The sequence below is a fragment of the Pocillopora verrucosa genome, chromosome 1 (genome assembly GCF_036669915.1).
Source record: "Pocillopora verrucosa isolate sample1 chromosome 1, ASM3666991v2, whole genome shotgun sequence".
In the NCBI taxonomy this organism is placed as follows: domain Eukaryota; kingdom Metazoa; phylum Cnidaria; class Anthozoa; order Scleractinia; family Pocilloporidae; genus Pocillopora; species Pocillopora verrucosa.
The window spans coordinates 33,701,157-33,727,000 of NC_089312.1; the positions used below are offsets into that span (position 1 = coordinate 33,701,157).

Sequence of the window (25,844 nt, forward strand, 5' to 3'; positions counted from 1 at the left end):
TATCGTAGGCTGGATTTTCACCAATGTCTTGACTTCGGTCTTCAGTGACCCCTCCTAAAAAGGGGGAAGGGATGGAGGACCGTTTCATTTTCTCGAAAATCGGCTTGTTATCGAGCCTAGACTTATCGTGCTCCACACGCGTTTTTACGATAATTTAACATAGGTTAAATTGTGAACTATTTTACATTACTTATGAGGTTTCATTCGCCTTTTGTGGCTTGTGAATTTAATCACGAGTTTTCCTTACCAACTCATTTCACGACAGATAACTTTTTGTTCAGCATTGGAAATCAATCCCAAATTTTCCGAGTTTTTTTCAGGCCAAATGGTTAGAAACTTGGTGAGAATTTGGGTTTGTATACCACAAGTGATACTGAGTTGTTTGTTTTGTTTTTGAACTTCCTCATGCCGGTTCCAGAATTCTTGATAAGAAACAGTTTTAATTTCATGCATCGACATCGCTCTTGTATCCGCCAACCTCGTTCAACTGTATAAAAAGGACCTAGAAATCGGCTCCTCTGTTGTTATTTGCACCTGGGTAAGAAAAGAGACCGCCAACAGTTAATATTTTGATTTAACAAAGTGATAGGCATTGATAGGCTGGTTTGGATAGAGAGCTAGTCATGCACAATTTCTCTCTGCACTGATCCAAAGCTTGCTTAACAAGCAACAAGACGAGCAAGATAAAACGGACAACGAAGGATGATGAGGGTGGAAAAAAAGACGCTGAAACAGAATTTATACAATCCAAAACGAATGGAGAATAAAACCTTACGGTTTGAAAAGTACAAGCGATGAAATATTAATCAGAGAATACACGGTAATGAATTTCTTAAATGAAGAATTGTTCCTAATTATTTCCTTCGTCCATAGCAACTCACCTGGATGGTCTTTGTCCCGAATAAATTGACCCCGCTCGTTCATTTCCACGTCCTCGCGACTGTTACGCTGAGGGTCTGGTGAGGTGGAGGGTGAAATTTTCCCAGCTCCTCGTTTCTTCTTACAGCAGTACACAGTGATGGCGATGATCACAATCAAAGCCACTCCCCCACACACGCAGGCTACGATGATTACAGTCGTATTATTGGATTCACTTTCAGTTGGAGGAACAGCAGCAGTTGTAGTAACAGGAGTTACTAGGGTGGACTCGAACGAACTCTGGTCAGCGGAAATCACCTGGCCATTCGGCAGTGTGATTTGAAAGGTACCTGCCTTGACTTTTGTTTCGATCTTGGTAATTTCTTGCAGTATGCTGGCAGTGGTCTGACCTTTTTTGGGCACCGCGACAAAGTCCACCACTATACTACCAGCTGTCAAGCTGAAATCCTGTATACTGCATTCATCCAGGTTCGATGAGTCAGTAAGGGCTTTAATAATGTTCGCTTCGACAGCTGCCTTCTGGCTGTCGTTTCCAATTATGCTGCTATATGACACGTTGAAAGCAAACTTGACGTTGACACCTGAGCTCTTTGGTTCCAGTTCACAAGCGGCAGTAGTTGGGGCAGCAGTGGTTGGGGCGGGAGTGGTAACTTCTTCCCTCTTTGGGCCAACAAACGCACTTAGGTATCCCAATGTCGTACAGTTGCACTCAACATAAGTCACATTACCTGATATCACAGCGGAACGACCTGATACACATCCAGTTGTAGTCCAGTTTGATTCACCAGAGCTCCACAACTTGCACTAAATAGCAACAATACAGAATGCGTGAATCACTACAACATCAATACTGAGCTCACTAGTAAATTTTGATGTTTGTAGGAAGAGAAATGTTTTTTTTTTTGCGCTTTCCGAAAGTCATTTCTTCCGTTTCGTGCTTCAGATAAGCGAGTGGTTCCAACTTATCAAAGCCCAAAGCCATTTCGAGGACTCAGAGCTTGTTTGCATTTTTTAGCAAAACGTTCAGGAAATCATAAAGACTTGTTCCAAACCATTACTTTCATTTCCAAGACTTATGGTCATGATTCAAATCACATGGCGCAAGTATAAAAGCAGTTGAAATTCTTCGATGGCGATAAGCGTTCCCATTATGTGGAGAATGGAGAATTTTTCCGAAGTCAAAATAACAATTTTTCAAATTTCCATAACTTTACAAGGATCTAGACTTTGCTCTGACCCTGTATTTAGGATTGCTGGCCCGCAACTGTAGCACTACGTAGAAATTGCCTCTGAACCAAATGGTGTTGTAAAACCAAGACCGATGTAATTACATGTACATTCGTCAAACAGAGCAAGTAAAATGTAGAGGGAAGCCAATAAGAACACAGAGAAAAAAAATTTCTAAGCAGCCCAGAGCGCGGGAAACACGAGTCACCTAGCCGTGATTGGTTAATGCATCTGAATGGTTGAAAGTTAAGCGCCAGTTTTCTACACCAATCCCACAGCGTAAAAATTCCTGGATTTCTTTTCATGATGCATTTAAAATTGCTCTATCCCCTGGACTGTTTCCTGTTACTCTATTCAAACTCACCTCTGCAGAATTCGTGCTTTCATTTGGAAACACTTTTCCTGGTTGCAGCGGAATCAAGAACGTAACCGGCTCAGCTAAAGACCCGACGGTAACCTCTCGAAATGTGGTTGGGTTATACAACTTCACATCGACGATATCAGTTAGCCGAGAAGAGTCAGTTTGATTGTACAAAAGATCTTCAGGGTACTGGTATGGAGGGAAAGAAAATCAACAAGTATTAGAATAGGTTATTTGATCATTAATTACAAATCTCAAGTTCAAGAAAAGTCTGTCACTTTTATTTTCACACGGAGGGAAAGTTAAGGGTTTGGAAACAAGTGTATACTTTTCTTCTCCTCGTGCCAAGAACACCTGAAACACGAAAAGAAACCTGATTTTTCCCGAAAGCAATGCAGAGAGTGGGTGCATTTCTTAGCCAATTAGCTAATCGTATTTTCATTGCAGAGGTCGTGAAATTAGCTTCTTACTATTGATCATCGAAAGTTAAACCCACCTGAGTGGAGAGAATACAAGCTCCACTGCACGTTTCTGAAGACGAACAGCTCCAAGACTTGTACGTCGCTTCCAGAGTCTTTCCCAGAGTCATCTTGGCGGTTTGCTTCACGTACGTGGGACAGTCTGAACACGCCATGTTTATGCTAACGTCGTCTATACCGGCGAAATTCAATGTTTCAGCGCGCAGAGTGACCATGTTTGTTCTAGCGAACGCAGCCGGAGCGCCGGTGCCTTGGCCAGCGCACACCTTCAGTCCGATTGAGTCTACGAGATTTAAGAAGTCGCTCTTCCGGGTTGATTCTTCCAGCGTGAAGACATCTGGAGCGATGAGGTTCGACGGAGGTCTAAGAGTGGTCTCAGCCTGAAAAGTGTGGGGAATAGTAAGGATGAAAAAAATGGACGAGATAAACCTCTTACTAAACGAGTTCTAGATACGTACTGAGTCTGAAGCAAACTAAAAAGAAAATCTAAATGTGTGATGGAAGTTGGAGTTCATTTTTCGTTTGATCAACAAAAATCTGAATTAAGAGAGGTTAAAAACCTGGAAAATATTGCATGCACTAGCCCGCAGTTGTATATAAATTCAAAGCCAAAAATTGCATGCACTGTTGGTTGAAAGAAAAAAAAAGAAAGTAAAAAACTTCTTTCGACGAGTGAACCGTTCTAAAATAAAAAAAAAAGCCACCGAAACCATTGGAAGAACACGCGACTGAAACACACGTAGAATGGAAATCTTCACAGTTACATTCGACTCGGGATAAAAAACTTTGATTGAGTCCTCACCTCATCACCAGTCAGTGAATCCACATCGAGAATCTCATTCTCAACCGCCCGTCGTTTCCTTCTAGATTGCGACGAATCAATCGTGTGCAACTTTTTAAACAAAGAAAAGAAATTGTTCTTGGTGGAGTCATCGAACGCGTCGGCACCTCCTTCCGTTGTTTTCCCCATGGTAGACAAGGCATTCATCTCTGCATCTTTGTCGCCCGAAACCGCTTCCAGCGCATTAACAGCCTGTCGTGAGAATTACTACAATCAACAAAGCACCTAAAGAAATTTGCCAGCTGGGGGTTCAATGCTTCAACTGCTTATCCTGCTTTCAATACCATACATTTTTATTATTTGAATTATGATAATCTTTTTTTTTTTTTTTGGGGGGGGGGGGGAAAGAGGGGGAGTTGAGGGGTCAAATATTTAAATAAAACCGAATTTTCATTGACAGTTCTAGGAAACTATATACAGGATACCTGGGGTTACCTCTTGGATTTGCCAGGTTTCCCTCCTAGTATCTATTCGTACTCCTGAAATTAAAGAGGCTAATTGACAGTAGTTTTGCCTCTAGAGAAACTTGTCCCTATCACGACTCGAACCTAACCCGCCCTTCGATCAGGAGTCCAACGTGCTACCCACTTAACCCCCGTGTTTACTAGATTTGCAGCCAATACAAACCCAATATGGCTGGTTCTGAATTTGCAGCGTCCTCACTTGGTCCATGCTTTACCAGATATATGATACACTAAGCATACACAATACTCACCATCTGAGTATATTGCTGTTTAATCGCGTTCAGAGATTCTTTTACTTCATCACTCGCATTGGCACCGGTGCTTAAGACAGCAGACAGTACGGTATTCATTGTACCTAAAACAGCAATATTCTTGTTAACCAACACTTATCTCCCGTCTAAATCTTCTTGGCCGGAAATTGCTACCCGTGGGTGCAGAAGTATCAAATTCAATCTACAATCAAAACGCGCCAACAAATTGGCTTCTCGCCTGTTGTGACACTTTCATCCACATTGCTGAAGCCACACTCCTTTTGCCCTTCCCCTCTTGTCCTCCGCTGTACCACCCTCCTCTTCACCTCTTCTACTCTCCTCTCCTTTCTTTTCTCTCCCCCCTCCTCCTCTCCACTTCTGTTCCACCCTCCTCTTCCCTTTCCTACTGTCCTGTCCTGACCTCCTTTGCCTTTTTACTCTTCTCTTTACCAGTCCCCTCTCCTTTCCTTTCTCTCCCCCCTCCTCCTCTCCACTTCTGTTCCACCCTCCTCTTCCCTTTCCTACTGTCCTGTCCTGACCTCCTTTGCCTTTTTACTCTTCTCTTTACCAGTCCCCTCTCCTTTCCTTTCTCTCCCCCCTCCTCCTCTCCACTTCTGTTCCACCCTCCTCTTCCCTTTCCTACTGTCCTGTCCTGACCTCCTTTGCCTTTTTACTCTTCTCTTTACCAGTCCCCTCTCCTTTCTTTTCTCTCCCCCCTCCTCCTCTCCACTTCTGTTCCACCCTCCTCTTCCCTTTCCTACTGTCCTGTCCTGACCTCCTTTGCCTTTTTACTCTTCTCTTTACCAGTCCCCTCTCCTTTCCTTTCTCTCCCCCCTACTCCTCTCCACTTCTGTTCCACCCTCCTCTTCCCTTTCCTACTGTCCTATCCTGACCTCTTTTGCCTTTTTACTCTTCTCTTTACCAGTCCCCTCTCCTTTCCTTTCTCTCCCCACTCCTGTCCAACCCCGTTCCACTCTCCTTTTCCCTTTCCTACTGTCCTGTCCTAACCTTATCTGAACTACTCCTCTTCTCTTTTTCCACTCCTCTCTCCTTTTTTTCCCCTCCCCTCTCCTGTCCTCCTTGGTTCATCTGCCCTTTCCCACTCCCCTCCCCTCCCCTTTCCTTTCCTTTCCTTTCTTTTTAATTTTTCTTATCTCTTTATTCTCTTCTCCCAGTCCTTTCCTCTCTCTTTTTGCTCGGCGACGAGAAACAGAAACGAAGTCACTTAAAAGCATCACAACATCTCACCCAATTGATTCTCCAAGTCTCCGCTTTCCTCTAGACTCGTTGCAGAGTTCTGCAAATCTTGAAGATCGCTTAGTGAAAACACTTTAGGCAAAACCTGAACAGTCTTCTCGGTCATCACACTGGCTCCAAATTTGTCAAAAACCCGTACAAACACTCGGAGGGTATTGTTGTTGTTCTCGTCGCCTGTAATCCAAAACAGATTTAAACATAACGATGACTCCTTCCTGTATCCTCTTTATTAGTACCCAAGGTTTACAGTGACAGAATACTAAGACAAACTGTTCTAAACAAGAAAAGGTAAATCAAGCTCTTACTTTAAAAATTTTTCTTTAATCAAAAGATCAGCCCTAAATATGACGTATGTAATGTAAGGAACCTTCAGTTACTACTTTCAACAAGTGATGCACCCATCAATTCGAAGCATAAACATCCCCCGGGCAACCCCCGGGCATTTGAACTTTTGATGATTGGTTTGTTCAAATTCCGCCCCCTGGGGCAAAAATTGTGTTCAAATGCCCTGCCCAAGTGCCGGTCTTGATGGTCAATTTTTTGGCAAAACATTAAGACAAAATCAGCAACTGTGACTTCCTATTCATTTACCAAGCTTTGGAAACTACACCTTGCGGACTTTTTTGTCCGAGCCATTTGCACGCGAAAGTGAACTCTTTACTTTTAAACATCTCCATAATTAAAGATGTAGCACTTGGATTCCGCTGAAAAGACGAAATCATGAAGGCTTTTCCAGTTCAAATTCTTTACCCCAGCCAGACAGTGTTCAAATTCTCCACCCCCCGGGGCATGGACGACGGTCAAATGCCCGTGGACTGCCCGTGGGAGTAGAGATAATAGCTTCCTAAAAACGCGCACAAAAAGTTACTTAAATACCCCTGTTAAAGTGAATACTTAAAAAGTTGTCAATGTGGCTGAGATATTTACTTGCCCGTGCACTCTCTCGTATCACAAACCTTGTGGAAGGGTAACCTTTCTCTTCTTTCGACGATTTGGTAAACTTATGACGGAAGCAAATTCCTCCCCGTTAATAAGTTCATAATACCCGAACTGGTAGGTCAGGGGATAGTCGTCTGGATCGTCACTGAACTGATCTGCTCTTAAAGTGAACTCCGTATCCAAGACTGTTCCACTTGCAGGGGTCACTTCAAAAGTACCTGACACAGAACATAACATAGACAGTCCACATCTCATTTTATGGCAATCGACGCCAATTCGGCATTGACGGTACTCTTATGAAAGTCATAGAGATGATGTCAAAAAAAATATATTTTTAAACCCTATTTTGCACTACACTTAAATTACTAACAATACATTGTAAGTGTTTGTAATTAAATGTAATTACTTACAAACTACTGATGCATATAATACAATATAAACACTACCTATGATACGATATCTACTAACAAATAATAACATTACCAACAAAACTTCTTACATAACAATTACGGATTTTATAATTACAGTTACATTGCACAGATGATATCAAAACTCAATTTCGAAACTAGCGTTTCATAAGACACCCTCAATTATTTTTTTGTTTTGAGACGGATTAATTGTGACTGTACCCACCTACTAGTGGCGGACCATTTACAGTGAACTCTGTTTCTGAATACGAACTGCAAGCAGTTGTGTTGGCCGACACTCGGAACCTGTACTTCCCAGAGTCAAAGACATTCTTTTTGAAATACACTCCAATATCCTGTTCCAGTCGAGTATTGGCACTCCTGAGTTCTGGTTTAGGAGTTACTGACACAAGGATTGAGACGTCGCTCTCATACCCATACCCTATCGAAAACAAAATACCGGGAATTGTTCCCAGGAAATTCTGTGAGATTACTAAACACACTAAAGAATCTCGACTGGTTTAACTAGAAGGCTGTTTCTTTGGGTTTTTAGCGGAAAAGAAACGATTAGGCATAGGAAGAGAAAAATTCTGTCATTCTTGTTTTCCAAACTTGGCCCATTTGCCTTCATCCATCGCCCAACCACCACCTATACAGGCTACATTACAGTGGTTAAGGGAGACATCACAATTGTGTCTTCATCAGCTGAAAAACGACATCTCAATGTAGTTCACGCTCCTAGACTTTCTGGAGCGGCTGAGCCACTAAGCACTGGTGTCTTGACTACTTTTGAACGATCAAAACCATCATACTTCTCATCACAAATCTCGTCAGCCAATATTGAGAGGATCACGCGTTCAAGAATTTAAAGGAATAAACGATAGTACACTTACCGTCTTCGAGCACAAAGGAATAGTCCAACGAAACTTTGTTACCAAAAGCCTTAACTTTTCCGTGAACTTCTATTTTTTTCCCAGCATTCAACTTGTTTGACTTCTGAGGTCGAATAATCACATTTGGAGGGGAGCACTGCTTCACTCGAACCGAGACTTCGGCTACTGCTTTTCGGGCACCTTTACGATATGTCAACTTAAAAGTATACCTGTAAGTTTACAATGTTTAATAACAAATATCAGCGAAAATATACATTTTAATTACCATCTTAATGTCATTTTCCAGCAAATAAATGATGAATCTTAAGTTAATAGAGAGCGCGGCGTTTCGATTTGAGCGTCATAAAACCAAAACTAAGGTAATCAAAACAGCCAATCATAACAGAGGAAAAATCACACCGAGCCAATGGGAGCTTGAAGTAATATCAAGCTGCTTGAAGCGCTGGAAAACGCCAGTTAGTAAGTGACTTGTAAAATCTGAAATGGTAGGTAAGTTTCAACCAAAAACCACAACTCACGTTTTTCCAGATTGCAGAAATGATGACACACTCTTGTTAACAACATCAGTCTTGGGCAAAATAACACGGTCGTTGTTGTAGAAGCAGTCGCCTTCAGAATCTTTACATGTCCATTGATACCTAGCTTCATCGCTGGATCCATCTGGGTCTTCTGATTTTCTACCATCCAGCACTAAGAAATCTTCATAACCCACGTCGAAAGACACACCACCTGACGACATCATAAATGCATCATGAACACTCAAACATGCGGTGACGGTCGCCACAAAATAAGCGGAAACAGAAACAAACAGTAGAGAGGGACAACTTCGTAGGTGAGTCATTTCATTTTTTCAGTTCACTGTTCAAAGCAAATCGATGCTGTGCGTCTTTTTGACAAAAATATTTCATGTTGCTGTGCGTCTATTCAGTAATAGATCAGAGTTGACATCAAAATGTGGTAAGAACAAAAAAGTGGCGCACAAGGCGCAGCTGAGTGACTCACTGATGTTCTTATCACTTTTTGCCTTCTTCTGTCATATCACCGTACTGACCCACGGCAATATGGAATCCACATGGAGGATTTTTTTCAGGGGAAATCGCATCTTTGTAAGGAAAACTAAGAGGGAATCAGCCGTCGCCAACAGAATACGAAGGAGGGGAGGGGCCTATATAAATTAACTGTCAATTATTTGCCAGTGAGAGAGAAGATCATAAGAATATGACAGAGCTCAACCAAATCCTCCACACACACACACCCCCCCCCCCCCCCCGGGATAAAAATGGTCAGTCCCTTAAAAATTACATAACTATGGCTGAGAGCCGGGTTTGGCTCTCAGGCTTGAATAATAAGCTACATTTATCATACCAGCAATTCGCGCCTTCAATTCACTCGACGACACTTGAATGGGGAGAGACGATTCAGCGGTTATATCAATGTTCTCGTTATCGAATACATTTACTGTCAGAGTGTAATTCTACAAAAGAAACAGACAACACGACAACTTTAGAAAACCACAAGTTCTGAAACTTTCCTGCTGCTAAGCTATTGAATAAAGCCACTGTTTCAACCTATTCTTTTAGATTTGTTTTGTTTTTGTTTTGTTTTTGCGTTTCAACAACTTAACAATTTTTCTCGGCACAATGCTAAGCCCTCCGTGCTTTTAAGTATTCTTTCTGCTTCTTCAGTGCTAATCTGATTAGATCATCCGGTTTCTGCTTAGGCAGAGAAGAGTAGTGTGGCCCATTGCTTAAGATGGTCTTCAACTCCAAAGAGCATGTCCCCGACTGAAGGAAGAGTTTGTGACAAGTTAAAGGATTAATCTTCTGTGTTTAGAAGCATACAGTTCACAATCACGATCAGATTGCTCTACAGGAAAGAAGAACCCTCTAAAAATTTGCCTCGCTCCCAGCGTGTGGCTTCGTAGCCCAGTTGCTAGTAGCGCCCAATTATAATCTGGGAATACCGTACCGGAATACTGCTATAGTCTTACACTTCAGCAAATATAATAGTTTTTCATGACACTTGAAGCATAGAATTGTTACCTCGCCACCTTTTAAGTTACTTCCTAGGAGCTTCAGATAAGGTTTGGTGGCATCTGTATCCGAACCAAGATCAGCAGCCTGATCACTTGAGTCCTTCAACTCCCAGGTGTACGCGAAGCCGCCAGCGTCGGAACCATTACACCCTGGCAAGCTAACTGAGGCTGGAGAGAAAAAAGATGCAATACACAAATTTAGGTGGTTTCACGTAACAAAGTTTGTTTGCTTGCTAGCTCATTCACTTGCTTGTTTCCTTGCTTCAATATTCCCTTTCTAGGTCGGACAAGGGATTACTTAAAAATACACGGAACAAAGAGTCTTATAGTTATTTAAAAGGTGATGGTAACTAACAGGCTCCACAAAATATATATTATTAACTGTTCTCTTTACATATCCTGACGAGGAGAATTTCTTTAACAATAAAGAGCTTCTTAAATTGAAGATCACTTCCTTAATTCTCAAGACTTTTGTGTTTTATTCAGCAGTGTCACTGTATGGAGAAATCATACCGTAGTCATACTTAGGATTTAAGGAGTTAAAGACATACCACGGATCAAACGTCTTTCCGATTTACTCATTGTTTCACCAAGTGAGTTCAACTTGACCTCTGGGACGGCTTCATTCTTGCGGGTTACCGAAAAAGTGTCTTCATCACTCTCTCCAAGGAAGTTCGTAACTTTGCAAACAATTTCATACTCAACGTTCTTGACAATGTTGTCCTTTGTAATGGTGAAGAAGCTTGTCGTGGATGCTAAGCCGGCGAGAGTTGAATTGAGAGAGGTCATATCAGATGTTGTGTTGGCATCTGCACCGGCTTTGGATTTCACATACCATTCATAAGTCATGGGTCGGCCGCCATCGCCCTTTGTATCTGTATCAATTTCTAGGCTAGCACAAGGTCCTAAGAGATAACAAGATACGTATTGGTGTTTTCAATTCGAGGAATTTTAGTTTCCTGACTGGTTCTTACCTTGGCTTTTGTAAAGGGAAGTCGTGTGTTAACCTTTCCATTCACAGATCTACAATATAAATATTAACTCTTCACACTCTTTGTTATGTATTCCCTACACTTTCAGGTCTGAGAAATTGGCGTTAAATTCAAACAACATCCCCTTCTTAAAATTTTCTAACTTCTCATCAACTTTCTTCTTGAAAATGTATCCCTACTGTAAGGAGAAATTCACTTTGGTCACTCCTGTAAGTGAAAGGTAAAGGAACAAAAACCTCATAATGGAATACAACAATTTTCATGGAGAGGCAGTAACTGCACAACTCACCGATAAATTCTGCCCCTTGAATTTCGACTTCTGGTACGACTGGGTTTTGAGGTGATTGAACGGTGAGTTCCGTTGTACCTGCTACAAACTTAGTGTTGGCTTCTCCCAGCGCAGCTAGACTGCCATTTGTAAAGTTCACTGAGTCGCCTGGTTTTATCGTTGCTCCACCACCAACCAACAGAATCAGCATTGTTTTGGGTCTCACCAATTTACACTTACTGTCGCCAGCGAATAACGCTATCGTTCCTTGATCGAAAAAGTCAGAACATTGAGGATTGTCCGATTTAAGCTTTGCTTTCTTGTCTAAGGACAATAACAGTTTGGTGGGATTACTATCAAAAGCTAGTGATGCTGCGCTCGGCTGGGTGGCATAAAATGAAAACTCGACACTGGAATCAACTGCTGGGTCATTCTTTCCAAACTGCAAGGAGACGTTGAAAAGAGCAGACTTTTTAAAAGTGGCAATTGGACAATAAACTTTTGTGGAACTCACGAAAACTCCAGTCGCAAGCTTTGCACCTCCCTCTCTAACGCAAGCCACATAGCCAGTGTCGACAAAATTGGTCCCAGTAATTGTCATGTTAATCGTGGCGCCAGAGTCGCTAATTTCAGTCTCGCTTGGGGAGATACTTGACAGAGAAATCACTGAACTGTTGTACACTGTAAACACAGCGGTCTCGCTTTCAATTTTAATGTTGCCACTGAAGCTGCACAGGACCGTGTAGACGCCTGTTGGCAAGGTCGACGGTGCTGTCACGGTCAGTGTATTTTTATTTGAAGTATGGTCGCTACGTGATGCAGCGTACCTGAAAATGATAAAAATAATAGTTATGATAATTAGAATAATAATATTATTATTATTAATAGAACGTTGAAGCACTTTTTGATGGGTGCCAAAAACCATAATTAGAAAACGGGAAGCCAACGAGGACGCAAAGCAATCATAAGAATATGTCCTAAATCGCGATTGGTTTTAAGTTGGAATATTATTGGTCGAGGAGGTGAAATGAGTTTTCCAGACCAATCACAGAACACAGTGAAGTAAAAGTTAAGGCAGATGAATTGAACGGGTTGTTTTCGACTCTCAGTAAGAGGTTGCTTCAAACAGTAATCGCACTCTTATCAAAAGGGTTTTCTAAATAGTCGAGTAAATGAGGGTGTCAAAACCGAAAATTGCTTCCCCCTGCATAATGTAAAAGTATGTTGATTGTGGACACCGATTATTTTGAAGTCTGAGTGATGCAAAACGCAAATTGTTGACATGACATCACATGCGCTAAAACTTTGACTATATGCTGTTGGATTTTTTCCTTTAAATCTAGCGGCCTTAATAACATTTGCTAAATTTTGAAATCCGAATGACCGACTATCCATGTATATATTGTACTGACTTTTATCATTTAGTTCGCCAAGTTTTTGTAGAAAAAAGGCAAAATAAAACAAATTCCATATCAGCTTAAATAAAGTTTATGTAAAAAAAAAAAAGTGTGACATAATGAGAACTTTAACTTCCGTCAACGTATAAAAATATGTTCATGGAAAAATACTGACAGAAAAGTTGCATAATTAGCAAAAAAAGAGTGTAAATCAAGAGTTAGTCTAACAACTCTGAAGAAAAAAGAGACAATCGAAGAGTTGCTCTTACTTTTGACTCGTAGTTGTATGATTGAATTCACAGCTGGTGAGAGACAAAGACTTAAAACCAGCCCCCTTAACTGTGATCTGAACCTGAGATCCTGCTCGTCCGCTAACCGGAGCCACGGAACCAAACTTTAGGCAGCCAGTGTTGAATGTAGAATCACTCTTACTCTTGCAATTTCCACATACATCGGTTTCAGCATCGCCGTTGGGTACACTGAGACAATCAACACAGCTCGAGTTGTCTCCTCCACAGACACTACAGGAATCTTGGCGGAAGTTGATTGCCAGGCCTGAAGCCCCCCCAGTACAGTTGCCGCATCTAGAATACAACAGAGGGCACACCCTTGAAATTCACACTGAATACTTTGAAAGCTTTTTTTAGGGTTAGTTGGGGGCTTTGATTTAGCAAGAGTAGCAGTCGCAAGAGGGATAAATTTAATGTTAATATCCTTTTATTAAAATAGCAAGCCTGAACTAATATGGAGGTTTTTACGATCCTTTCACAACGTTTGCTTGCTGTAAACCAAAGTTATACAATAACGAAAAAAGGCAACCTTGCAACACAGTGAAACAAAAGCACTTTGAGTCTTCCATACAAATTTCTCAAGAAACGCTCATTAGTGAAACCGTTCTTAAGGACATGGTTTACCTCCACCTTTCTTTCAGTCTTTCAGTATGTCTGTCTGTCTGACTGTCTGCCAGTCTGTCTATTTATCTATCTGTCTATCTATCTGTCTATCTATCTGTCTATCTATCTGTCTATCTATCTGTCTATCTATCTATCTATCTGTCTGTCTATCTATCTATCTATCTGTCTATCTGTCTATCTATCTATCTGTCTATCTATCTATCTATCTGTCTATCTGTCTATCTATCTGTCTATCTATCTGTCTATCTATCTGTCTATCTATCTGTCTATCTATCTGTCTATCTATCTGTCTATCTATCTGTCTATCTATCTATCTATCTGTCTATCTATTTCTCTATCTGTCTATCTATCTGTCTATCTATCTATCTATCTGTCTATCTATCTATCTATCTGTCTATCTTTCTGTCTATCTATCTATCTATCTGTCTATCTATCTATCTATCTGTCTATCTGTCTATCTATCTATCTATCTATCTATCTGTCTATCTATCTATCTATCTATCTGTCTATCTGTCTATCTATCTATCTATCTATCTATCTATCTATCTATCTGTCTGTCCGTCCATCTGTCTGTCTGTCTGTCTGCATGTCTGTCTGCATGTCTGTCTATCTGTCTTACTATCTGTCTGCCTGTCTGTCAAAAGGCATTTAAGGCTGTGATCTTCTGTTTCTATTCGATATCAGCCTCCAGCCCACCCTCCATGGAATCATAATTCATCTGAGCCTTAACCGTTCGACCTGTTCAGCTCCGGTGCCTTAACTTAGAAGTACAACACTTCCATCGACTTATCTCTGAGGGTCGTGGAGACACAAATCATTCATCCACAATAAGTTGGTGCTCCCTTGGAAAGGCTAAGTTACTTGATATAGCCAAGCTCAGTTAACTCAAAATGTGCTTATCCTTGACACTTACTCGTCGATGTCTGCTTTTCCAAAACATGATCCTGTACAATCTCTCAGGTTTTTGATGTCATCCTTAGACATACATTTGCCACAAGTATCATTATTCTGAATGCTTAAGTCGCACAGCCCTGCACAGTCAACCAGGTAATTTGCAGCCTTCTTGGTATTGCCTAAAACACATACTCCGCATTCATCTGGGAATAAAATAAACCAAAATTAAGACAACCTGTAATTGATATTGGTAACAAATTGCCTAAAAATTCTTGAACACAAGATGTTCCGTTTGCGTTTTAAGCTAGGAATAAAACGAACTTAAATTAAGACACCGAACTTGTAATCAATTTTAGTAACAAATTACCTAAAAATTCTTGAACACAAGATGTACCGGTTGCGTTTTAACCTCTTCAAGAGTTGGAAAGAGTTGCTGGTTTCCTCAGGCTAGTTACACACTACCAGTAATTCTTATGACCTTCTACATAGCCTTCGGTATAATTGTCAAAACATTGTTTTCTACCTTCTCGAACAAAAATCAAGAGAGCAATAACGTTCAATTTGTAGATGGAAAGTTATGTCCTGTAAGTATGCCGCAAGCTGCCTTGTCAAAATGACGCATAAGCCAGCAACTGTTACAATCAGTTCATGTATCTGAAACCAACCAGCGTCTGACAATACAATAATTATCAGTAAAATATACTTACTTATTGTAGCATTCGAATTAGGTACATCATCGCATGCAACGCACTCATCACCCCCTCTGCACACTCCGCATCGATCTTTCTTGGCAGCGAAGTCTGTCTTGTTATCACAACCTCGCCGTAGAAGTAAAAGGTTGACCAATTTCTTGCTAACAGATGTCTCCGATAAAATTGTTGTATTAAAAAGACCAGGTACATTTCCATCGGTCATGTCCCACGCTCTGACTTGTATCACTGCTCCTCCTTTCAACGCTTCTGAACTGCTCCAAATGGTTTGGTTGTCGTATAGTTCCATCTTAATCCTAAAATATCAAAGTCAAGTAAAACGGGAGTAAGCACAACACACAGAGAAATACAAAGTCACGCCATCTTCAGGTTAAGGTTCAGATCACTATGTAATTGGTTATCTGCAAATTGAGTAATTTTAGTGTTTTGAAAGATCTCTACAGCGCCATATCCATTAGCTCATGGCGCTAATTACAACACTATGCAGGAGACTTTGGCCAGACTGCATTGAGTAGTTCACAATTTTTGAAGGAAATGTTTGCACACGTCCCCATTTTCGGAATCAAGATCAGAAAACAAGACCGGTAGCTACATGTAATCAGCACGGAACGAGGCCTATCGTTTATCGTCCTTATCCGAGAAGAATAGAATGTTCAACCATTTGCGAATGTCATAGCAAAGGCAGCACACCCTATCCTTAGTTATTTTAAGGCCTTGAGTGTTGGTCCGGTCTGAGGCTTAAACCCTCCACCTCCCGCACAGTAGTCCGGCGCTCTACAACTGAGATAACCAGGCGCCAATGTTAGGGAAAGACACTCAGCAGTGCATGAGACAGACAAAATGAGCGAAGACAGCTTGACACTAAACATAGCACTGTAAAAATACTTTACCCCTAAAGCTCTAGGAGACTACTGGTCGGCATTATCTTGACTTTTGCTTTGCCTAGATCTCATTGAACCACTTAAATTTAATTCCATGTTGGAGGTATTCATGTACCTGGCAGTTGGTGGTAGAAGAAACACCTCCCCTGCATCTTTGTCAAATGCAAAGTACTCAAAGGCCACCGAGCTATTCATTTGGTACAGCCAGCGTCCAAGAGAGCCATTTTTTGCAGACAGAATGACAGCTCCAAGCTCCATTGTTCTGTTGTCAATGTCTTCCGCAAGGGGGTCCGTTTTGGACTGGTCAAATATATCTTTGATAAAGGTGCCAGCATTCCATCCTGCAGACAGCTCGTACGGAAGCGGCTCCAGTTCTCCCCTGGTTTTCTTTAATACCGGTGGGTCATTCACTGATGTTACAGTTATGGTAATCACAGTCAAATTACCATAAAACAGAACTTCTCCACTTTGATCAACCTCGATGATCTTATCAGTTGAAATCTGGTAGAAGTAGAATAAAAAGCGCCAGTCTATTAAAATTCTAACAATAGAAATAATTTACAGGCAAATCCAAATTCTTACATCACTAACTCAATCAATTTGTAATTGGTTGTAACTGCTATTGGTGGCGATAAATTCTCAACAACATTGTAATTGTAAGATTCCATTGACCCTTTAACTCCCAGAAGTGATCAAATGTAACTTTTCCCTGTAATATCCATACAATATCAGGCAGACAGGCAATGAAAATACTCAACCTCGTCAGGTAGAAGTTGTAATTTTGATGTAACACCGAATTCTCCTTACTAATTTACAAGGAAATGTGTAGCAGCTAGAAGGGAGAATTACCAATTGGAATCTTGGGAGTTAAAGGGGGTAACAGGACGTCAACAAAGGAAACTTACTGTGACTTACAAATCAAGTGATCATCGCATTCTGAGTGTACTTACATGTGAAAAGGAGTCCCCATCTGGGCCCTTAGCTGTGAAAGCAAAACAAAGTCAAGTGAGGATTTCACACCTTTTTCCAAACCAAATAGAATACCCCATTTATTCTTAAACAGTGAATCCTTAACTTAAAAAATGAGTAACGTTGTCCCCGGTGAATATCAGGATTTGGCTCCAAATAGCCAATGGAATCAAGAAAAACAGTTTTGATTAAGCCAGAGAGACAAGCATCTAACTCCCCTCGCAGCATAACCCCAGAACCAAACAATATGGTCACAAGAATAAAGGAAATGATCACTAACTAAAGAGGCTCTTGATTGTTAAAAAATTCTCCTAGTCAGCAACTTAGAAAATGTATAGAGAACAGTATGGAGAATATGCATACTGATGTTAGGATGTAAAGGCTTAACTTACCTGAATTGATGATCTGGTTGACATGAGCAGAAACGGCTTGTTCAGCAGAGGAATTCAAAGTTATACCATTTAAATTCTTAATAGCTGTGAGGATGCTTTCAGAAGATGGCTTTGAATTGTCTTTAATGAGCTTGAAAAGTGCCTTCTTTCCCAAACCCTGTAAATCTCCCTGTCAAAAAGCAAACGAATGTGGATTTTTACACTACTAGCGCTAACAAAGTGGAAGAGTTTATTCCCTCTCTACTCCAGACAAATCATGCCTCACCCACCTTCAAATCATTCGTCATATGCAAAGCTTCTGTAACTTTGTGGGAGAAAAAGCGAGAAAGAGCCAAAGAGGACTTCTTTGGAGAGGCCAGAAAGGGTTCCATGCTAATTTTTACATTGCCATTAAAGTCTTTCTTGGGAGTAAATTTGATCTCAGTCATGTTGGAATGGTAGCTTTTGGTGTCTCCTCCTTTAAATTTTATATTTTCTACAAAATAGAATAATTGCAATAAAAAAAAATTAGGAGATAACTTACACACTTGTATTATCAAAGCATAAAACAATGGTAACATTGCAATATTATAAACTAATAAAAACAACCATAATAATATATATTAGTAAGGATAATGATAAAACCATCAACATTATCATTTCAAAAGGTTTATTTTTTTAAAAACTGTTTTTTTTTTTAAATATTGATAAAGATTGGATTTCAGGCCGTTGATCTCACTTTAAAAGAATAATTGTCAATTATTGGTCATAGTTCATTTCAAAGCTTTACTTACCTGATGTGGTTTTAATTTTTAGCCCAAATTCCAAAGATGAAACATCCTCCAGTAACTCATTGTAAAGCTCAACCATTTTGCGGTTCACATCTCCAAGTAAGGCATCAGGAATGTTACTTTCAGTATCACCTTTTGGAGAGCTGTCATACAGGTGATCCCATATCTATTCCCAAATAAGAAATGAATGAATTAACAAAGAAGGAAATATCAATTTATGAAATTATTACATCTCCAAATGATAAACAAGAACAAGGTGACTTGAGTCTTGCTGAAATTCTTTCCATCGTTTCAGTCCTATTCTAACAGGACCATGCGCCTAATCACTTTCCACCCTAACATAAGTTTTCATATTCTCTATATTCTTTAATATGTTTCCTTTGCCACTGACAAGGAGAATTGGTTAACACTTCAAAGCTTCTGTTATTCCACTGATCTTAATGAATAATTCACCATTATTTACCCTTTAACTCCCAGATGTGATTAACATGTAATTTTTCCATATAATATCCAGACATTATCCAGCAGACAGGTAATGAGAATACTCATACTTATCAGGGGGAAGTGGTTCTCTTGATCTTACACCAAATTCTTGTTATTAATTTACTTGGAAATGTTTAGCAGCTAAAGAGGAGGGTTAACAACCAGATATTGGGAGTGAAGTGGTAAATGTAAGAAGAAATCACATGCCGGTCACTCGTTAGGTTTAAAGGGTTAACATCTACTTTTTCCTGCAATGATTATTATCACCAAAGAGAAATCCTACTAGTTTCAAGATTGTGCCTCCTCTAAAACTCCCCTAAATGCAAGATTCTATGCAGGATTACTATGCATTTTGCTTCACTTCCCCCCCTTAAATCAATAAACTCTTTATCACTTCTGTAAACTGATTGACTCCCCCCAGTCAATATCTAATACCACATGCACTTCACAAAAGCATAATTTCATTTAGTTTCCCTCTCTCTTTTTGTCAATGTGTGGTGTGTAAAGCTTTTTACTTACATTAAAACCCTTTTCACCCTTGCTATCCTCATCTACAGTATAATAGGAGCCATTATACACCATTTGTGGGGGCACTACAGATGGTAATACAAAAATGGCAATAGTCTTTCCCTGTGTCCATTGCTTAGATGATGCATCCATATATTGACCAACTTTGGAAGAATCGCTGTAAGCAGTAAAGTTGACCAGCACGATTCCATGAGATCCTTTTTTTGTTGGGACAAATCTAACAAAAGGAACACATATGAACCAATGAGTGAATGTGGATTCCTCAGCATTGACAAAAAACTCATTTTAAGGAATGTCTGGCTATCTTTCTTAGTCTAGATTCTTCTCTTTCCCATGCATGGCCTTCTCAATTCAACAATATCCAAACTAGAGATTCAGTGGTATATCTAATCGTCCAAGTTGTCCTTCAAAGAACTGTTATCCACAAGGCACTTTTCACTTGAGTGTCATATAACCAAAACCAGAGTTTAATCTCAACAGCCAGTCAGAAAAAAGGAAAATACTTTTATAAGCCAAGTGCCTAAAGGGCAGGAAAAGCACAAGTGAGGGTAAGTTTTATTTGGTTTTAGTTTTGCATTTGATTGGTTGAAAGGGAGGTACATGTTTTCGGGACCAGTCACAGGTCAATGTAAAGCAAAAACAAAGCAATCCTGCTTCACTTTTGACATTCAATTATAAATCGTTCAAGGAGTGACTCATGTTTTTACCACCTGAGCAGGAATCATCATAAAAGTCGTTTGCAAAGGAATTCTCAGACAAGGGAATTTTTCGACTACATGCACAACAAGATATCTATTCCTTTTTTCTTGGTGCTCAATTTTCCATTTCACTCTCAAAGTTTCTTGCCACTATCTTCCCAAATTAAACTGTGCACATCAAGACTTAATTGGGAAAAAATTAAAAGATAAATGTTCAAGAGATTGATTAATCTCTTATTATTACCTCAGGTAACTTGTTTTACCCAACACCAGAGCATTAGATGGGGTGAGGGCTCTGACAGCAGTCCATTGGCTATTGCTATAAAACTCCAAGGATCCATTTACTCCATGTGTCTTTAGACTGCGAAGTGCTACAGCATTGTCACTTTGTTCAAAAATTCCTTTGCTCAAATCAGCACCAAGCTGAAGATATTCCCACACTGTTGGAAAGGTAAGATTGGCAATTGGAGGTAGACAATTTGATGGTTCAGCACAGTCCTGAGTGTACTGGCAATATTGTTGGCCTGTTAAAATAGAAAATAAATTCATTGTTATTTTAAGCTACTAGAATATGTTGTAGTCCCATGGCTAACAGGGTGTACCAGTCTCCTTTACCCTTTGGCTCCTAAGAGTGACCAACACCAAATCTCTCCTTACAATATCTGCATTTTCTAGCAGAAAATGGGAAAAGAGAAAAATATCAACCATAAAGTGTTGTTTGGTATAAGGTCAAATTCTTGGAAAACAGTGAGGAAGGTATGGCAGACAGTGGCAAGAATTGATTTACACTGTAAATCTTGGAAGTGCAACAGGTTAAATGCTGAGCTACTTGACCAATCTGTTGACTAACCACAAATTTATTTTCAGTTTTCAAGGCCTGATAGATGTAATTTTTGAAGCAAAATGTTTAAATGGATCATCAATATTGCTTAAATCTTTACCAGGTTCAACATAATTTTCATATTTAAACACATCTATGTGAGAAAAGACTGAAGTAATGTGAATATGTAATCCATTAGGACACAACTGATTGAACCCAACAAGATATCTCATAGGTTGGTAAGGGGGAATTGGGCTTGTAAAGCCTTTGGAAATCAAAGTAATAACTTCAAAACAGACTTTACCTATTGGACAACACATAGTTCCATTTGGCAAGCATGAGTCACTTTGATTACAAAATATTTCACCCACAGGGCAGCATTTCTGATCTTCAGGGATGCAGTGGTGATCATTGCAGACCTTCTTTCCCTCAGGACAGCTCCTGAAGAAAATAATCGAACACATAACCAAGGTGAGATAACTGAGGTAATACCAGTGTTCAAATCTCCTTGCAGTTGCATACTTGCATTTGATCCATTAATGCACATAAAACCTTTGTCTACCTATTAAACTTTTCCAGTCAAAGGAATGAAAATCATTTTTCTCTATGAATACAGCAATCAAATGTCTGTGGTTTGTGCAAACATTGTAATGACCAGGTGGAGTACTTTCAAGCTGTCAAAACCAAGTTGATTCACTCAAGTTACAAACAACCACACAAGCCAGTAAGTCACAGTGTTTTCAAAGTGTACAACTGTCTTGGTAAAGCTCACAGCAGAATAGTAAATCAATAGAATAACTGAGAATAACTGTACTTGAATAAGCTCAAAAAGTCTTGAGTTTTCCTTTCCCTTACTTTTGTTTTCTTTAACAAATTTTTACAAAAGTTTCAATTCTCCTTTTCTCACATTGTGAGCAAATTTTTTTCAAGGAAATTTTCACCCAGGCAGACAGAAGTTATCCCTCTGTCCATTTGACCACTGTGTTGTTTTTACAACTCCACGTCATCACTTTCAAATTCATCTCCACTTATTTAGTTGTAGGATGTTCTGGTCATGATTTTAATACGCTGTATCAGTTTTTGTTTCTTTTCAATGTTTAGTACTCTTTGAAATATCTTGCACTATTATATACACATGATTTGCCTTATTGAATTGATAATTACTCACTAAATAGTTTATTTTAGCTCAATTCAGATCAGTGTCCTCACTAAACCACTGACTACTGGAGAACACTGATGCTCTTTGTTGTTGTCACTCTGTAAATTGTATTTAACTGCATTAAAAATCCATCTCATAAGACTGATTGACTGATACATGGAGACTCAATTTTTTCTTTGTACCATGCTCGTGACAAGATGAAAAACATCTTTCTCTGATACATTTGTCATTACTTACGAATTGCATTTTTTCTTGTCATGGTCACAATCCTCCAAAGCAACAGCAACCCTTGGACAAACCAGATTTCTGATTTGGCACATTCGAACCCAGCCTAAAGAGGAAAAGAAGGTATCAGACAATTCTGTATACTTCAATATTTTCAAAACAGTTCCCTAAATATTTAGTGCATTTTCCATGACGTCTAGCAAATCTAGACAGGTTCTTGCTCACGTAAATGGAAATGAAATGTCAGCTCCATAGAAGTTTGCATGTGTAAACTGGTCCCTATTATGCTTTTTTTTCTTCAATGTACTAGGAACAGAAACTTATTCTGCCCTATCTTTTGCATTCTTAGACCATCAACATTACTTCCTTTACAGAGACAGTAGTCAGTTGACCAACACATGAGCATGAAAACTGACTTGCCTCTCTCACCAACCCATTAAACCCTTAGAATGACCAGCATTTGTAATTTCTCCTCATATTAATACTGCTGGATCTTTTTTTTCAAGGATCATGCAAATATTTAGGAAATGATCACCAACTTAAGAAACTTTGATTGCTCATCAAATTCTCCCTGTCAGCACCCAAGGAATTGTATGGAGAAGAGTATCAAGAATATGGATACTGATGTTAGGTTGTCAAGGATAAAAGGTAAATTCTCAAGAGTTACTGGTTTCATGAAAAAGCCGCCTTGATAAAAGTTGAAAAGTACAATGAATGAGAAAGTAAAGAGGTAATCACTTCCATCAAAAGATAATTAAATTTTGAGGCTCCCATTTTGTTTCCCCAGTTATAATCTATGTATTTCCCAGTTCTTTTCTAAATTTGTTGATGAATGGTTGCCTAATGATTTTTCTCATTCCTGAATTAAATTGGAGTTTAAAACCTGACAACCAATGGGGTTCAAAATATATTATCATCCTTACCAAAAGAATCATTCTTGAGAGCTTCAGTGTAATTCAGTTCTCGGAAAGGAGCACAGTCAGTTTTATTCTTGCAGGATGCACTATAAGGACAGAACACTTCACCATGTCCACATTCATGTCCATGATGGTGATAATTCGCCGGAATACACTCCATAGTTGCGAAAGAGAATGTCTTGTTCTCCCCACAGGCCAAATCAGTTAGCCCCATACTGGCATTAGAATTGATCCATTTATCCACATTCTCATAAGAACAGCTTTCATTAACATTGATACACTGCATGAACAATGGACAGAAATATTCTTCTGATGAACAATTAACACACCAAGCTGTGTTACTCAAGTTTTTCACTGCATCATTAGAGAGATAAACAGTGCATGGCTGATCTTCAGGAATACATTGAAGATTTAATCCACAGAATTTCTTACCATGGCCACACATGCTGTTGTTCTTAATAAAACTGAGCCAACTCTCCATGGATTCACTTAGGTTATAGCTTGACCACCATGGTGGACCAACTACTGCAGGACTGCTTGAGGGAAAATGGCTGAGTGAACTTGGATTGATTGAGGCAACCATGGTGCCAAAAGCTGAAGTCTGTACCGCAGACCATGACATGGTGGCATGGGAGGCATTGAGACTTGCGCCTGCGTTTTCAGAGGAAATTATACTCACTGCTTGAGAGCTAGCCAGACTCACTCCTTGAGAAGAAACCAGACTAGCATTCTGAGAGGAAAATATACTCGCTGCTTCAGAGGACGACAGACTTGCTGCTTGGGAGGCAACCAGAGAGGAAATTACAGTTGCTACTTGAGAAGCACTCAGACTAGCTATCTGAGAGGAAAATATACTCGCCGCTTCAGAAGAAGACAGACTTGCTGCTTGGGAGGCAACCAGAGAGGAAATTACAGTTGCTACTTGAGAAGCACTCAGGCTCTCTCCTTGAGAAGCATTCAGACTTGCTATTTGAGAGGAAATCGCAGAGACAACTTCAGAGACATTCATACTAGCAGCTACTATGGAACCATTCATAGAAGCTCCCATAGAAGCATGAATACTTCCAGAGTGAGAAGCAGTAGCATTATGCATGTGCACTGGAGCAGATGAGATATTCACACCACTTGGTCCCACAGTGACTGTGATTGAGTGAGTAAGTGAAGGATGTGCCTGATGACTGGACATAGGAGCTTCACTACTAACAATGCGTTTTGGCAATTCATGTCCTAATTCAGAGCAGATACGAGGTAAGCGCTCACAGATCTTTCCAAATAGTTCAACAGTTTCACAGTGATTATTCACATGACGGCAACAGTCAAAACTGAAATAAAACAGAATTACTGGATTAGCAATTCCTGTGGAATCTACTGTCCATCTTAATCAAAAACGTAACCCTTTACACCCTAATATCAATATGCATATTCTCTATAATATTCTCTAAACATTTCAAAAGGTGCTGACAAGGAGAATTTGTTTAACAATCAGGAGCTTCTTAAATTGGTGATTATCTCCTTTATTCTCGTGACCTCAATGTTTGATTCAGGGGTGATGTTGTAACGAGAAATTAGATGCTTATCATTCGTAGGGGTGAAGTGTTATTCTTTCAATTAATCAAACACTGACCAACACTTCATCCCCATTTACACTTAAACAAATATTTAAGTGCCATTGCCAAGCCAATTAATATCACAAAGGAGCACACAAATTTATTTTCATGATCCTATACCCAAAAGGCAAAAATTAGCTGGCCAGGTATCATAAGGGATTTGATGCAATTTATCTTTACTTTGCCAATAAATATTTCATCCTTACTGCATGTACATCAACCTCAAAAGTAGAACACTTCATGCAAAACTGTAGTGTGCAATTTGAGTCTTGGCGACTTTGTCTTGATTTTATCAATATAACAATTCATTTTAAAGAAACAAAGGGTATTGTTCACCTTACACCGAGAAAGAATGAGGTATTCTTCAAGTAATAACATGAGCATAGTTAGCCAAGAGAAGACGAACTTTATACATTCTACAGAGGCGTTTGGTATTTAAGAATATTAGATAGTCTGAAGCTTTCAACTAAGTTTAAAAGTCACCACTAAAGGTAAACACAATTCACTTTCACAAGAACTTCACATACAGTTATTATATTCAAATGCCTACCCGAGCTTTACACACGTAACTGATATTGGATCGTTAGTCTAACGTAAGTAAAAAGTATAAGTCACTTGATTTACAAGAACCAATCAACGTACCATGTTTCATTCACTCCTTGGCAGGAATCTGTTGCATCACAGTAAGTCTGTAAAGTAAAGGAAAAACATGACAGTTAGGAAATATATATATATATACACACATGTACATATTCTTCTTTATGAAGAGTATCAGGATTAGCCTCGCAAAAGCACCAATTTTTTCTCTCAAAGTTCTGGCAGTTTTCAAATATTCCATTCATTCTTATCAAAGTCTTCAAGGATTTCAGATATAGATACTACGATTAATTGATAAAACAAATAACATTTCCTTCCACGGAACACTTTGAACGAAAATAACACAATTTTTATTTGGGATATTCATCGCTAAGAGCCTGGGCCGCAGGCTCTCCTCGTCCCCAGAGTCCCCCATTTCTCATTGGAGGCTCGGGAAACGAAGAAATATGCAGTAACATTTTTCTTATTTATCGAACTTTCCGATAAGTACGCTCTGATCATTGTCTTTTAATAATGTTTTTTAGCAGATACAAAATATGATAAAATTTAATTTTCACATGCTAATCGTCGTAATGTCTTTACAACGAGTT

The 25,844-nt window shown here is 39.5% G+C and overlaps 1 protein-coding gene across 1 annotated transcript; it reads right to left on the bottom strand.

Annotated features, from left to right (window-relative positions):
• Positions 1–30: 30 nt before the first annotated feature.
• LOC131790297 (serine-rich adhesin for platelets) lies at positions 31–25,562 on the bottom strand. The gene is made up of 29 exons (XM_059107485.2): positions 25,300–25,562; positions 23,057–24,372; positions 22,146–22,239; positions 21,054–21,190; positions 20,174–20,453; positions 19,223–19,448; positions 18,224–18,386; positions 17,720–17,925; positions 17,451–17,619; positions 17,040–17,071; positions 16,205–16,590; positions 15,206–15,504; positions 14,518–14,701; positions 12,960–13,274; positions 11,315–12,120; positions 10,585–10,938; positions 10,041–10,201; positions 9,364–9,472; positions 8,517–8,727; positions 7,999–8,207; positions 7,332–7,547; positions 6,716–6,916; positions 5,751–5,933; positions 4,503–4,606; positions 3,749–3,979; positions 2,964–3,326; positions 2,471–2,656; positions 882–1,683; positions 31–534 (listed from the first exon to the last, which is right to left on the bottom strand). The coding sequence occupies exons 2-29, from the start codon at positions 24,234–24,236 to the stop codon at positions 503–505; spliced, it is 7,839 nt and encodes a 2,612-aa protein (XP_058963468.2). The 5' UTR covers positions 24,237–24,372; positions 25,300–25,562; the 3' UTR covers positions 31–502.
• Between the last annotated feature and the right edge of the window lie 282 nt (positions 25,563–25,844).

What these genes read in the sequence shown, in the direction of transcription:
- LOC131790297 (XM_059107485.2), bottom strand. Translation starts at nt 24,236, where the DNA reads ATGTCCAGTCATCAGGCACATCCTTCACTTACTCACTCAATCACAGTC. An exon ending in CTTCTACCACCAACTGCCAG is followed by an intron (nt 15,505 to 16,204) that starts GTACATGAATAC and finishes TTGATATTTTAG; the next exon opens with GATTAAGATGGAACTATACG. An exon ending in AAAGGTTACCCTTCCACAAG is followed by an intron (nt 5,934 to 6,715) that starts GTTTGTGATACG and finishes TTTGGATTACAG; the next exon opens with GCGACGAGAACAACAACAAT.